The 13394-nt window shown below is 44.2% G+C and overlaps 2 protein-coding genes across 5 annotated transcripts in view; one reads left to right on the top strand and one right to left on the bottom strand.

The window, feature by feature from the left end:
* Window positions 1–13394, top strand: part of FNTB (farnesyltransferase, CAAX box, beta) — a 79008-nt gene that overhangs the window by 36525 nt on the left and 29089 nt on the right. For all 3 annotated transcript variants that reach the window (XM_063596249.1, XM_008977771.5, XM_014347593.4), the window contains exons 5-7: window positions 7958–8104; window positions 8201–8284; window positions 13146–13232. In XM_063596249.1, the coding sequence (XP_063452319.1) occupies window positions 7958–8104; window positions 8201–8284; window positions 13146–13232 (318 nt within the window). The remainder of the gene's footprint in view (window positions 1–7957; window positions 8105–8200; window positions 8285–13145; window positions 13233–13394) is intronic.
* MAX (MYC associated factor X) overlaps window positions 1–13394 on the bottom strand; it is a 103091-nt gene that overhangs the window by 18481 nt on the left and 71216 nt on the right. The gene's annotated exons all lie outside the window — the stretch shown is intronic.

Below are 13394 nucleotides of genomic sequence, written 5' to 3' on the forward strand. Positions count from 1 at the left end.
ACAAACAAAACATTTTTTTTAAAGCTTACTTGCATTTTCTGAAGTTTCTACAATGATCTTTTATTATTTTGTAATTAAAAAAGGAATGGTTTAAAAATAAGCTGATTTGTCCTTATTTCAAAAACCACTTGACAGTTAATGAGAGTTTCTGCTTCACAGATGCCTTAAAAGCTTTACCCGTGGTTCTTCTACGCATTGATTTAATGAACTTTTAAACATTTCTTAGACTTCCCAATAATGTATTTTGCTTTGTGCCTAGGAGGTGGTTACTTCTAGGTGCAGAAAACACTTGTTATGAACAAAGCCTACTGGCTCTGACCCATAAGGAAATAGATTATTTTTAGTAAGATACAGAGAAATCTTAAGGACTTCTATATAAATAGAAGATTTTTTTTAGACTAGCTGAAATAGAATATTGCCTTTTTATTTATCTTGCACAGGGAAATGAAATGCTTTGAAATGTGTTCAGTTTTCTTTCTTCATACAAATATATTAAGGTGACCTAGAGTCAAAAAGTCTAGCTCTGCAGTTTTATTATTTTCCTGCCTTCTTTTCCCCTGCATGTAACACACACGCCCCCTACACTTACACAAAGGTTTCTCTTTCCTATTTTGTTCACTGCTGTGCTTCTATTTGTTTAGGGAACAATATGATAAGCTGGGTTCCCTCTAGTGGACAAAATACTTTTGTCAGCTGCTATGACCGCTGACCAAAGCCAGCAAGGCCAGGTTGTTACTGCTGGTATCAGAGGTTTCAAGAATAATGTATTCATAGCCTGGAATGTTTTCTTTATTTTTGGTAGAGACAGTGCCTTGCTGTGTTGCCTGGGCTGGTCTCAATCTCCTGGGCTCAAGTGATCCTCCTGCCTTAGCCTCCCAAAACACTGGGATTACAGGTGTGAGCCACCATGCCCAGTCCATAGGTAGGACTTCAGCTTGCCTCTTTTTTTTTTTTTTTTTTGAGAGTCTCGCTCTGTTGCCCAGACTGGAGTGCAGTGGCACGATCTTGGCTCACTGCAACCTCCACCTCCTGGGTTCAAGCAATTCTCCTGCCTCGGCCTCCCGAGTAGCTGGGACTACAGGCATACAGGCGGGAGCCACCACACCCAGCTAATTTTTGTATTTTTAGTAGAGATTGGGTTTTACCATGTTGGCCAAGTTGGTCTCGAACTCCTGACCTCAGGTGATCCACCTGCCTCAGCCTCCCAAAGTGCTGGGATTACAGGCATGAGCCACCGCGCCCGGCCTTTTTTTTTTTTTTGAGACGGAGTTTTGCTCTTGTTGCCAGGCTGTGGTGCAGTGGCATGATCTCAGCTCACTGCAACCTCCACCTCCCGGGTTCAAGTGATTCTCCTGCCTCAGCTTCCCAAGTAGCTAGGATTACAGGGGTGTGCCACCACGCCCAGCTAATTTTTGTATTTTGTAAAGACAGGCTTTCAACATGTTGGCCAGGCTGGTCTTGAACTCCTGACCTCAGGTGATACACCCGTCTTGGCTTCCCAAAGTGTTGGGATTACAGATGTGAGCCACCGCACCCGGCCTAGCTTGCCTCTTTTAAGAGGTTATATGCACACATTTATATGTGTTTACCTAAAATGAATTAATATTTTGGAACTAGACTAAGTACATTTGCTTTGCTTAATGGTTTTGGCACTGAAGGAAGCATCCTCTAATGAGAATCCCATTCTTTGTTACTGAAAGCAGCTTCAGTGAAACAGAGCAAAATAAAATTCACAGGGAGACCATCGCACTGTTAAAGTTATGTTTTTAGCTTCTGTAAGATTTAAAAATTGCCTTTAACTTAAAAACCATTTTAGGACATTTCAGCTTGTAAGATTTTTCCAAAGATAAATTCAAATTTTGCTATTTCAGTGTTTTATCCTTTCCCTTTCAAAAGGTTGTTAGTAGCTTATCCCCGGAATAGCCCTTAAATATTTTTCCTTTTAATTTTTAAGTCTAGTTTGTATGTTTCCTTACCTTTCAGTGAGGACACCATATCTAGGCCTTTGTCTCCTGGGCATTTTTCCTGGCCAGGTGCTGTTGGCACCTGGTGGGTGCAGGTCAGGGGTGCTGCTAAATATCCTCTACAGGACAGTCCCTGCACCAAAGAATTACTGAGCCCCAATGTCAACAGTTGAGAAACTCTGCTCTAAAGTAGCCAACTTTTTTTTTCTTTGAGGCAGTCTTGCTGTGTCCCCCAGGCTGGAGTGCACTGGTGCAATCTCAGCTCACTGCAACTTCCACCTTCCGGGTTCAAGCGATTCTCGTGCTTCAGCCTCCCAAGCAGCTGGGACTACGGGCGCATGCCACTATGCCTGGCTAATTTTTGTATTTTTAGTAGAGATGGGGTTTCACCATGTTGGCCAGGCTGGTCTCAAACTCCTGGCCTTAAGTGATCCGCCCACGTCGGCCTCCCAAAGTGCTAGGATTATAGGCGTGAGCCACTGCGCCCGGCCTATAGTAGCCAACTTTCGACCTGACCATTCTTCCAGAACAGCAGCCATCCAGAGACTTGCCGGTGCTTGATGAAGAGTCAAATAACACGTCTGACTCTGTGAGCAGCAGAGGCCACCCGGAATCAACAAGAGGTGCTGCCCGTCTTCACCTGTCCATTGTCATATTCTACCTAGGGAAGGAGATTTCCTCTTCACTATATCAAGCTGAAGCTGTTTTAGTTAGTACGAGAACAAGCTTGATGTGATGCCAGCTCATGCATCTTGCATTTACATCCCCTCCTAAGCCGTTCTGCCCATGGATGACTGTTCCTATTTCCAAAGCTGTAATCTTTTTTTCTGTTTTTTTTTTAAACCTGCCCAATTGTGCAGAACATAGCTATAATTTTTATAACTTATCCTAGGCCTTAAGTCTGTCTATGATAGCCTATTCTAGTGCTGAAGTTTTTTATGTAACCTAAATACTTCTTGCTACAAATTAGTCTCAGTTTTTACCTACTAGAATGTTTATGTAATTATCCTTTGTATATTGGAGGTATTTTGCTGGGTAGCTTTCTCATTGTGATTGTCTGTAATATTAAGCTTTTTATTTTATTTTAAAAATAGAGATAAGGTCTTGCTATATTGCCTAAGCTGGTCTCAAACTCTTGGCCTTAAGTGATCCTCCTGCCTTGGCCTCCCAAAGTCTAGGGATTACAGGCACGAGCCACCACACCCAGCCAAATACTTAAAAAAAAAAAAAAGTAGTCATTTTTACAACTCTCATGTGAATTCCCTTTGAGGTGGAAAATGGAGGCTAGAGCCAGATACAGTTCTGACTAATACTGCGTTTATGATGCTTTTAACAAGCATTTTTATTGTTGTTCTTCACAACTCGTGGACCCTTATTACTGGTCTTTTCCTGCTATGTTCCTAGTCATTTCCCATATTCATGTGCCTTACCCATCCCCCACCCCTGCCATCTCTAAGCGTAATTCTTGCTATTTGTACCTGTTGCATTTGTTTTATTCTTATTGGTTTCTGATTTGTTTTGCTGCTCATTTTGTATTATATGCTTATTTACTGTACATGCCTTTGAATCCTTCATCCAAACTGATGACAGTGTTTAGAATCAACATTGATTAATTGATTGAGACAGGGTCTCACTCTATTGTCTGGGCTGGAATGCAGTGGCACAATCATAGCTCACTGCAACCTGGACTTCCCCAAGCTCAAGTGATCCTCCCACCTCAGCCTCCTGAGTAGCTGGGGCTAGAGGTGGGTGCCAACGTGCCTGGTTAATTTTTATAATTCTTGTAGAGATGGGGTTTTGCCATATTGCCCAGGCTGGCCTTGAACTCCTGAGCTCAAGTGATCCCCCTCGCCTCAGCCAAAGTGCTGGGATTACAGGCATGAGCCACCATGCCTGGCCAGAATCAATCACTTTAGATCAGTCCTCAGCCATCACCTAAGAGTCCCAGTAAACTCCTTATAAGGCTGAGAGGCAATCGCTGATATCCCTGCTTTGAACTTGACTCTCTTACAGGATTTACATACTCTTTAATGATGGAATGATAAAAGTGGTGGTGTCCAGCAGAACTTTCTGTGATAATGAAAATGTTCTATATTCTGTAAATGTCTATAGGTGTCTATAAACATCTATACATGTTCTATATTGGCCACTAGCCACAGTTAGTTGTGGAGTACTTGAAATGTGTCTTGTGTGACTGAAGAGCTGAATTTTCTATTTTAATTAATTGAGAATTTAAATTGCCTCATGTGGCTAGTGGCTGCCTATTGGACAGCACAGATGTATCTCATTGCTACTCAAAATGTGGTCCCCAGACCAGGAGCATTGCTATCACCTGGGAACTTATTAGAAATGAGGACTCTCAGCCGGGCATGGTGGCTCACGCCTGTAATCCTAGCACTTTGGGAGGCCAAGGCCTGCGGATTGTCTGAGCTCGGGAGTTCGAGACCAGCCTGGGCAACACAGTGAAACCCTGACTCTACTAAAAAATACAAAAATTAGCTGGGCGTGGCGGCATGCACCTGTAGTCCCAGCTACTCGGGAGGCTGAGGGAGGAGAATCACTTGAACCCAGGAGGCGGAGCTTGCAGTGAGCTGAGATCGCTCCACTGCACTCCAGCCTGGGCGACAGAGGGACACTCCATCTCCTAAAAAAAAAAAAAAGAGGACTCTCAGACCCATCTAGTTCTACTGAATTAGAGCTGCAGTTTAGCAAGATCCACAGGTAATTTCTATGCAACTCAAGTTTGAGAAGCACTGATACCTGGCTGAACATTGGAATCACATGGGGAGTTTAAAAAAAATACTGCCACCTGGGTCCCACCCATAGTGATTCCGGTTTAATTGGAATTAGGTGTGGCTTGGGTGTTGGGATTTTTAAAAACACCCCCCAAGTAATTTTAGTTGTGCAGCAAGGACTAGTGATGGCTCGAGCTTTGCATGTATCTGAATCACCTGAGAATTTGGTAAAAATACAAAGGCCCAGATCTTTTCCACCTCAGCAAGACTGGGTCTCTGTATTCTTTTATTAGCTTTCTACAGATTCTGATGCACACATTTTGGGTTTGAAGATCCATGATGTAGAAGATAGTTTCCCACTTTGCTGGTAATTGGCACGTAAGCTAGAATGAAATGCCTTGCTGACGTTAAAGAAAATTGATGTATTACAGCTTTCAGTCATATTCTAAAGGAATGATTTTGTGAATACTTGTTTTTCACAAAACGTGCCACTTGGTGTTTGTACAATGTTTTTTGCTTGTAATTTTTTATTTATTGGTGAACTTCTTGTCTCTATGATAAGTTTTTCTCCCCCTACGTTTGTGGGAAAAAAAAATATTTTTTTGTAGAGCTGGGGTCTCACTGTGTTGCCCAGGCTGGTCTTGAACTACTGGCTTCAAGCAATCCTCCTGCCTTGGCCTCCCAAAGTACTGGAATTACAGGCACAAGCCACTATGCCTGGCTCCTTTTTTTTGTTTTGTTTTGTTTTTTAAATATGTAGAAGTATCATTAACATTTTGGTCTTCAGAATTGCTAAGAAGTCTGTGAATGACAGCTGGTAGTTCATAGTCAACTTGCCAATTCCTTAAGGTGCAAGTTGGAAAGCCTTGGGATCAGAATGTTCTGTAATACGGAAGTGTCTGAGATCAAGAGAAGCCCAACCTCCAGTTCTCTAGCACAGCCCCAGACAGTCAGATGCAGCATGTCAGCTGAGGGAGGTTGGCATGGAGGGATGGTATCAAGGTGTCTGGTACATTCAGATCCTAACTAATTCGAGGCTTTAGGGTCAGTAGTGTTGCGTTCGGCACGATTCTATCTTAGGAGCTGGGAAAGGGAGTGGATAACCAGGTGACTCTTTTTCTTTCTTTTAAAAAATGTGCTGTTAAGTTTTGTATCAGCTAAAACTTTTTGTGGTACAGAAACCTTTTGGTATGCTAGTGCAGCCAGCCTTTGTTAGGGCATGAGCTTATTAACTATTTGTTTCTGGGAAATGTCATAAGAATTGACGACGATTTGGAAAGAAGGAACAAATTCAAGTTCTCTACAGAAATTAATTGCTGTTAAAAATGTGTCACATGCTGGGCACGATGGCTCACACCTGTGACCTCAGCACTTTGGGAGTCCGAGGTGGGAGGATTGCTTGAGCCCAGGAGTTCAAGACTAGCCTGGGCAACATGGCGAAACCCCATCTTTATAAAAAATACAAAAACTAGCCAGGCGTGGTGGCTCATGCCTGTAATTCTAGCTACTTGGGAGGCTGAGGTGGGAGGATAGCTTGAGTCTGGGGAGGTTGAGGCTGCAGTGAGCCGTGATTATGCCACTGTCCTGCAGCCTGGCCGACAGAGTAAGACCCTCTCTCAAAATCAAAAACAAAAACCATAGTGCCACATAATTGTTTTCAACTTCAGTTTCAATCCTTGTGTTCTCTACAGTAAAATTTTAGGTGCAAAAAGAAGTATGTGTTGTTTTAACCTGTGACGTTTCAGAACTCACAGAGCAAGGCAGCAGCGTTTGCTTTTGCTTTCCCTGCCCGGATAATGGGAACTCTGAAATCGAAAGCAATTAAATGTGATGTTGGCAAACAGTTATAAACTTGTGTCTTCTTGGAGAGTAGGCTATGTAGTCTTTCTGGCAGCAGTAGCAAGGAAATAATGAGGTGAAAGCGCCCAGGAAAGAAGGCCCCATGAACACTGCAAAGACAGTTTGCTTGTTGTAAATGGAGGTTTCTCCTGGCGGGAAGGCTGTGACCCTGCTGAGCTGTGGAGAAACAGCTTGATAACCAGGGCTTTCCTGGGGCACCCTTTCTGGTGCACTTCGGAAGACCCCGGACTGATGATAGGGCTCTCTTGATTTCACCTAAAGCAAGACTGTAACCTCTGGGCAGCCTGATGCCAGGCTTAGAGGCAAACCCTCAGAAAACAGCTCCCCTCAGTGAGGGAATGGGAGCCTGTTTGAATTAACATGGAGAATTCTCCAAGAACCCGCAGACTGGGAGGCATTTTCACGGCGAGTCAGTGCAGCTCCTCTTATGTTTACCACAATTAAGGTGAGCATGAGAGCAGCCTGCCTCTCTTCTATTCTCCCAGCCATGGAAGCAGGCTCCATTAAAAATGTGTTTTTCAGCCGGATGCAGTGGCTCACACCTGTAATCCCAGCACTTTCAGAGTCTGCGGCGGGTGGATCACTTGAGGTCAGGTAGTTCAAGACCAGCCTGGCCAACATGGTGAAACCTTGTCTGTACTGAAAATACAAAAAATTGGCTGGGCGTGATGGTGCACGCCTGTAATCCCAGCTACTTGGAAGGGTGAGGCAAAAGAATCTCTTGAACCTGGGAGGCGGATGCTGCAATGAGCTGAGATCACACCACTGCACTGCAGCCTGGGCGACCGAGGGCAACCCCGCCTCAAAAAAACAAAAAACAAAAAAAAAAAACTTGCTTCTTACTGGTGGAGTAGAAATCAGTGGCCCACAGAGGCTTAGGTGGCAATGGGAGTGAGAAGACCTCTATTTACATGTTCATGATAGGCCTAGGTGATGGATCCTGACTAGGATGGTTAGTGTGGAGAGAAGCAGTTGAGCACCATGTTTTGGCAAAATTCAAAGGCTGGGAGGTTCCCAAAGGCAAGGAGGAGGAGGCTGGTACCACAGGTCCAGGGCAGCAAGTTGAGTGGAAAGTCTGGGAAAGGTTTGTGTGGGAAGCACGGGAGACTCTTACCCCATAGCCACGAAAGTCGGTTTCTTCCCAGCCTTGTGTTCCCTGCTTCATGACCAACAAGCGCTTAAGTACGAAACTCAGAGGAGGGCAGACAGAAATGATGATAGCTGGGGAGAGAATTAAGCCCTTTGGGGAGAGGTTATATTCAACAAGTGGGAGGAGAGGTTCCCCCCAACTTTTGAGGGAGTGGGGGATCATTGGAAAGGCATGGAATCTAGTGGGAATTTGGTGTTTTGACATGAATGCTCTCTGACATTGTTTTTGCCCTTTGGCTGTGTACCTAGTGTGTGTCAGTTCCTGGAGCTGTGTCAGAGCCCAGAAGGTGGCTTTGGAGGAGGACCCGGTCAGTATCCACACCTTGCACCCACATATGCAGCAGTCAATGCATTGTGCATCATTGGCACCGAGGAGGCCTATGACATCATTAACAGGTACAGCGAAAGCCAGCGGTGACAAACCCAGAGGAGTTCCCTGCCTGCTGACACGCACTGACTGTTGCCTCTCCTACCTCTTTCCCTGTTTCTCAGAGAGAAGCTTCTTCAGTATTTGTACTCCCTGAAGCAACCTGACGGCTCCTTTCTCATGCATGTCGGAGGTGAGGTGGATGTGAGGTGAGTGGGGTTTTGCACAGGCTGCCACATCAGTTGACTCTAGAGCTCATCTGCCATTAGAGATGCCAAGCCTAAGGAACATCATGGGGAAGCTGCTGCTTTGTCCCAGAATGACACATGGGATGACATGTCAGTGACACGTCAGAATCATTCAGATGTGATGCAGATGTCCTCAGGTGTCATGATCACTTGACTTATTTTATGTAAATGTGAAAATAGAAGAAACAAATGCTTTTATTTTAGAAATTAAAAATACATTTGTTTGGTACAAAATGATATACCACAATATAAATAACTGTATGGTGTAATGTATTCCTTCACCTCTCTGAGATAGGAAGGGAGGGGAAAGTCCAGCAGGGCCTCAGTAAATACCTTCTGAGTGAATTTGATGAAATCATGAGAATGTCTAATCCCTGAGGTCCTCCTGAGGCACATGAGAGTTTTTCTGGGAGGTGCAGAGAGCCTTGTGGGCCAGGAGAGTGCAGTGCAATAAAATCGCATTAACTGATTGGTGCCAGTTAGCTCGAAATTATTATTTTCCTCCATAAGTGTCTGATGTACCAAGCAAGTTGCTTCCTCACCTGGCAGATTACTTATGAGGCATACAGGGAATTCATTGAATAAGCCATTTCTCTAAGACAGTGGCTTATTGAGATTTTATGCCATTTTCTTATTATTTAGTTGAGAAATACATTTTGTGAGGTTTCTATAGCAAAGCTGTCTTACTGCCTATGTGTAAATGGGTTTGCTTCTACACAAGTTGATTAATAGTCTGGCTTAAGCATCTGGTTTAACCATTGGTTTGAAAGTATAGGGGAGGAAAAAACCACGAACATTGTGGAGCATAAAATACATTATAGATAATAGCAGGTAATCAGGCTGCAAAGACCTTTAGTTCAAGATGTTCTTCTATCTCTAACTTGTCTAATCCAACCAAAAAAATTAGATTAGGATCTGTGTATACCAGTGAAACCAGTAGAACGACTGAGGTAAATCAGTATGTGTTGATTCTTCTTAAGGAAAATGTTTAAAGAGTTTTTTTCGCTCGTGTTCACTACATTTTCGTTCCTGTTCTGTTGCTATTCCCCCAAAATATGCACAGTCTTGAAACACAGCTTTTAAAAACCTACTAAGATTATTAGGCAAAAGCAAACAAATCATAGCAAGATCCTTTTGGTATTTTATCATATACCTTTTGCAGCTGTGATTATTTGCCATCTTATTCATTCCAGCACTTTTTTTTCCCCCTATGCTCTTTATTTATATGTTCTAGATAAATGCTAGGAAACTTCTCCAGTAAGGCAGCTTGGTTCCCCTGCCGAGCACTGTAGCCATATTCTTCCCTGACCTTTGCTCTTTGGGTGATGCTCTGCCATTCGTGCCCGTGCTTTCTATTTACATAAAGGATTAAAGATATGAATGATAGAGAAAAGCTAGCAGATTGCATCCATTTTCCTTGCTTTGCCTGGTTTCTAATACCCCGATTCCATCATTTTTCACTTGGCATTTCTTTCATTGTCCTTTGCCTGGAAGCATCAGCCAGTCCTCAGGAGTGCTTGTTTGGGTGGATTTGACTTGGAGAAAAGCAGCAGTGATGGGAGAGTTTGACATCTGGAGACTAGCTCGCTGCCCTTCTGGGATAGACAGCAGTCTCTGGATGATCTTTCTGCTCTGTTACACTGCTGATAGTTTCAGAGATGAGCCTACTCAAGGGTCTGTAGTTCCAGTGTATTGTAAAAAATCAAATCACAGTGAACTCATAGCAAGCACTATTTTTTCTCAGTTCTTAAGAAAGGAAGAAGTCATTATTCCTGACCTTCTAATCTAGGTTATATAATCTAGATCATTCTGTGAGGATAAGGTGGAGGCAGGGATCTAGCATTTGCAGAAGTTTGGTGAGAAAGCATGTGTTGCTCAAGAAAGGACAAGTTCAGTGTTGAAGTGTAGATGGCCTGGTGGGCAGGGGAGCAGTGGAGCTGGAGGGACAGGCTGGGAACAGGCTACAGAGGCCCTGAAATCTCCTATGGAGTCAGGAGTTTAGTGATGTGATCTGATTTGTATTTTCTTAGAAGTTTCCCAATTGCAGTGATGGACTGTAGTGTTCCAATAAAAGCCCTCTGGTTTCAGGGCTGGAGGGAGAGAGAGCAGGAAGACTGATCCAGGTTGAAGAAGGCTTGGATTTGGGTGATGGCAGCAAGGATGGAAAGTTAGTGGACAAATTCAAATTTGAGAGCTGCGATGACTGGGTGGAGGGAAAGGGGGAGAAATACATGAAAAGGTTGTATTACGTTTCCTCCCCATCTCAGCGTGAGACCTGGGACTCGTGTCTTCTGTCATCACTTCTTAGTCCTCACACTTGTGAGAGGCAAACTGTATTATAGGTCGCCTCCTACCTCACAAGTCACAATAGGATTCAAGAGCAAATGCATCCGAGCCTCTTTAAGAGGCCTACGATTGCAAGGAAATTAGACAGATCTTCAAAATTAGCTGATGGTAGATGATCACATTTGGCATTGGCACTTGTGACTCTTGTGTGCTCCCAATGCCTGCTAGTGGAACTAAACTTCCACTGTGCCTTTGGCTGCTAAAAATGCTGGTAGGATCATAATGCATGCAGCTTCTGCAGAGACTTCTTTGGAATACCTCAGTAAGTCTGACTTCATGTTATATCTATACTGAGTAAGATGGAAACCAGGGCCGAGCGCAGTGGCTCATGTCTGTAATCTCAACACTTTGAGAGACTGAGATGAGAGAATCACTTGAGGCCAGGAGTTCAAGACCAACCTGGGTAATACAGCAAGACCCTGTCTCTACAAAAAATTTTTAAAAAATTAGCCAGGTGTGGTGGCATGCATCTGTAGCCTCAGCTGCTTAGGAGGCTGAGGCAAGATCAGTTTGAGCCCAGGAGTTTGAGGTTGCAGTGAGCCATGATAGCGCCACTGCACTGCAGCCTGGGCAACAAAGTGAGATCCTATCTAAAAAAAAAAAGAAGATGGAAACTAGGCCCTTCTTTTATGTTTCTTAGGAGCCCTTAGGAATATAATTTTTGTTTGTTTTGTTTTGAGATGGAGTTTCTTTCTGTTGCCCAGGCAGGAGCGCAGTGGTGGGATCTTGGCTCACTGCAACCTCTGTCTCTGGGGTTCAAACGATTCTCCTGCCTCGGTCTCCCAAGTAGCTGGGATTACAGGCGTGTGCCACCATGCCCAGCTAATTTTTGTATTTTTAGTAGAGACGAGGTCTCACCATGTTGGCCAGGCTGGTCTCGAACTCCTGACCTCAAATAATCCACCTGCCTTAGCCTCCCAAAGTGCTGGGATTACAGGCATGAGCTACCACGCCTGGCCAGGAGAAGGATTTTTGAGCAGAATTCAAACCAATGATTTTTGTCTTCCCTGTGCTGGGTATTTGAAAAAACCATAGAGGGGAAGGAAAGGCAGTCTATGTGTGTATACCATGACAGAGGGAGAAGCTGAAATAAAATGTGCCCCGAGAAGAATTAGGGCTGGGAGGATGGAACAGCAAGAATGATCCTAAATCAAGTATAATATTTTTTTGTGTTTGGTTTTTTTTTTTGAGACGGGGTCTCACTCTGTTGCCCAAGCTGGAATGCAGTGGCATGATCTTGGCTCACTGCAACCCCCGCCTCCCAGGTTCAAGTGGTTCTCCTGCCTCAGCCTCCCAAGTAGTTGGGACTACGGGCACACGCCACCATGCCCAGCTAATTTTTGTGTTTTTAGTGGAGACGGGGTTTCGCAATATTGGTCAGGTTGGTCTTGAACTCCTGGCCTCGTGATCCACCTGCCTCAGCCTCCCAAAGTGCTGGGATTACAGGCATGAGCAACTGTGCCCAGCCTAATAATGCTTTTTTAAAAAATAGCCCGGACGCGGTGGCTTATGCCTGTAATCCCAGCACTTTGGGAGGCCAAGGCAGGTGGATTGCTTGAGGTCAGGAGTTTGAAACCAGCCTAGCCAACATGGCGAAACCCCATCTCCACTAAAAATAGAAAAATAAGCCAGGCATGGTGGCATGCGCCTGTAATCCCAGCTACTTGGGAGGCTGATACAGGAGAATTGCTTGAACCCAGGAGGCGGAGGTTGCAGTGAGCTGAGATCATACCACTGCACTCTAGCCTGGGCGACAGAGTGAGACCCTGTCTCAATAAAAACCAAAACAAAAGCAAAACAAAAAATATAGACGTGCGCCTTTTTCATTTAACGTGTGTGTGTGTGTGTGTGTGTGTGTGTGTGTGTGTGTGTGTGTGTGTGTGTGTACTGGTGAGAGGTTTGAAATCAAGGCTCTTTTCTCCCTCTAGAGGTTTAAGGACTGTATTGGAGTGGACTCACCTGTTCCTATCCTTGTTTGATCTATTACAATTTGGTGGCCTGTTGTGCAGTTTATCTGTTGCAGAAAAAGTATAGTTAATCTTTAATGTGTCAAGGCTGTAAACAGAAATCCTGGCTCTGAAACAGTACTAACATCCAAATGAATGAGCATATCAGAAGTACCTGAATGATACCATAGATTTATGGCAACCATTATAGGTCTTTGAAAGAAGAGCTGAATCCACTTTTGACATGAATTGATATGGCTGTTATTTCCTCTGATGTAGATTGGACCATGTGGAGGTAGGGAGAATAGAATGTCATGTTCTTTCACTGAAGCCATGCCGTGAGCAACTCTATCCAAATAGAATGTCACACCTCTCAGTTGGAGACCCAGGAGGACTGACCGTGTGCCAAGAGTGAGGACAGGAGGTGATTACAGCTTACTAGGCAAGGCGAGCAGTCCGCCCGCGGAGTTCACTGAGCCTCATTAGCTCTTCCGTAGAGCTTAATGTGTTTCCCGTTTCTGTCTTTCCAGAAGCGCATACTGTGCTGCCTCCGTAGCCTCGCTGACCAACATCATCACTCCAGACCTCTTTGAGGGCACTGCTGAATGGATAGCAAGGTGAGAGAAGCCAGGGTTTCTCCTGGCCTCTTGGAGAGCAGGCGGTCACGACACTACTTCAGAAAAATAAAGAAAATGCAGAGGGACTTGGAAGGAAATACAAAAATCACAGGAGATCCATTAGGGTTATCTAATGATTTTTTTAAATACTTAAAATGTCTT

The sequence above is a fragment of the Pan paniscus genome, chromosome 15 (assembly GCF_029289425.2).
Source record: "Pan paniscus chromosome 15, NHGRI_mPanPan1-v2.0_pri, whole genome shotgun sequence".
Taxonomy (NCBI): Eukaryota; Metazoa; Chordata; class Mammalia; order Primates; family Hominidae; genus Pan; species Pan paniscus.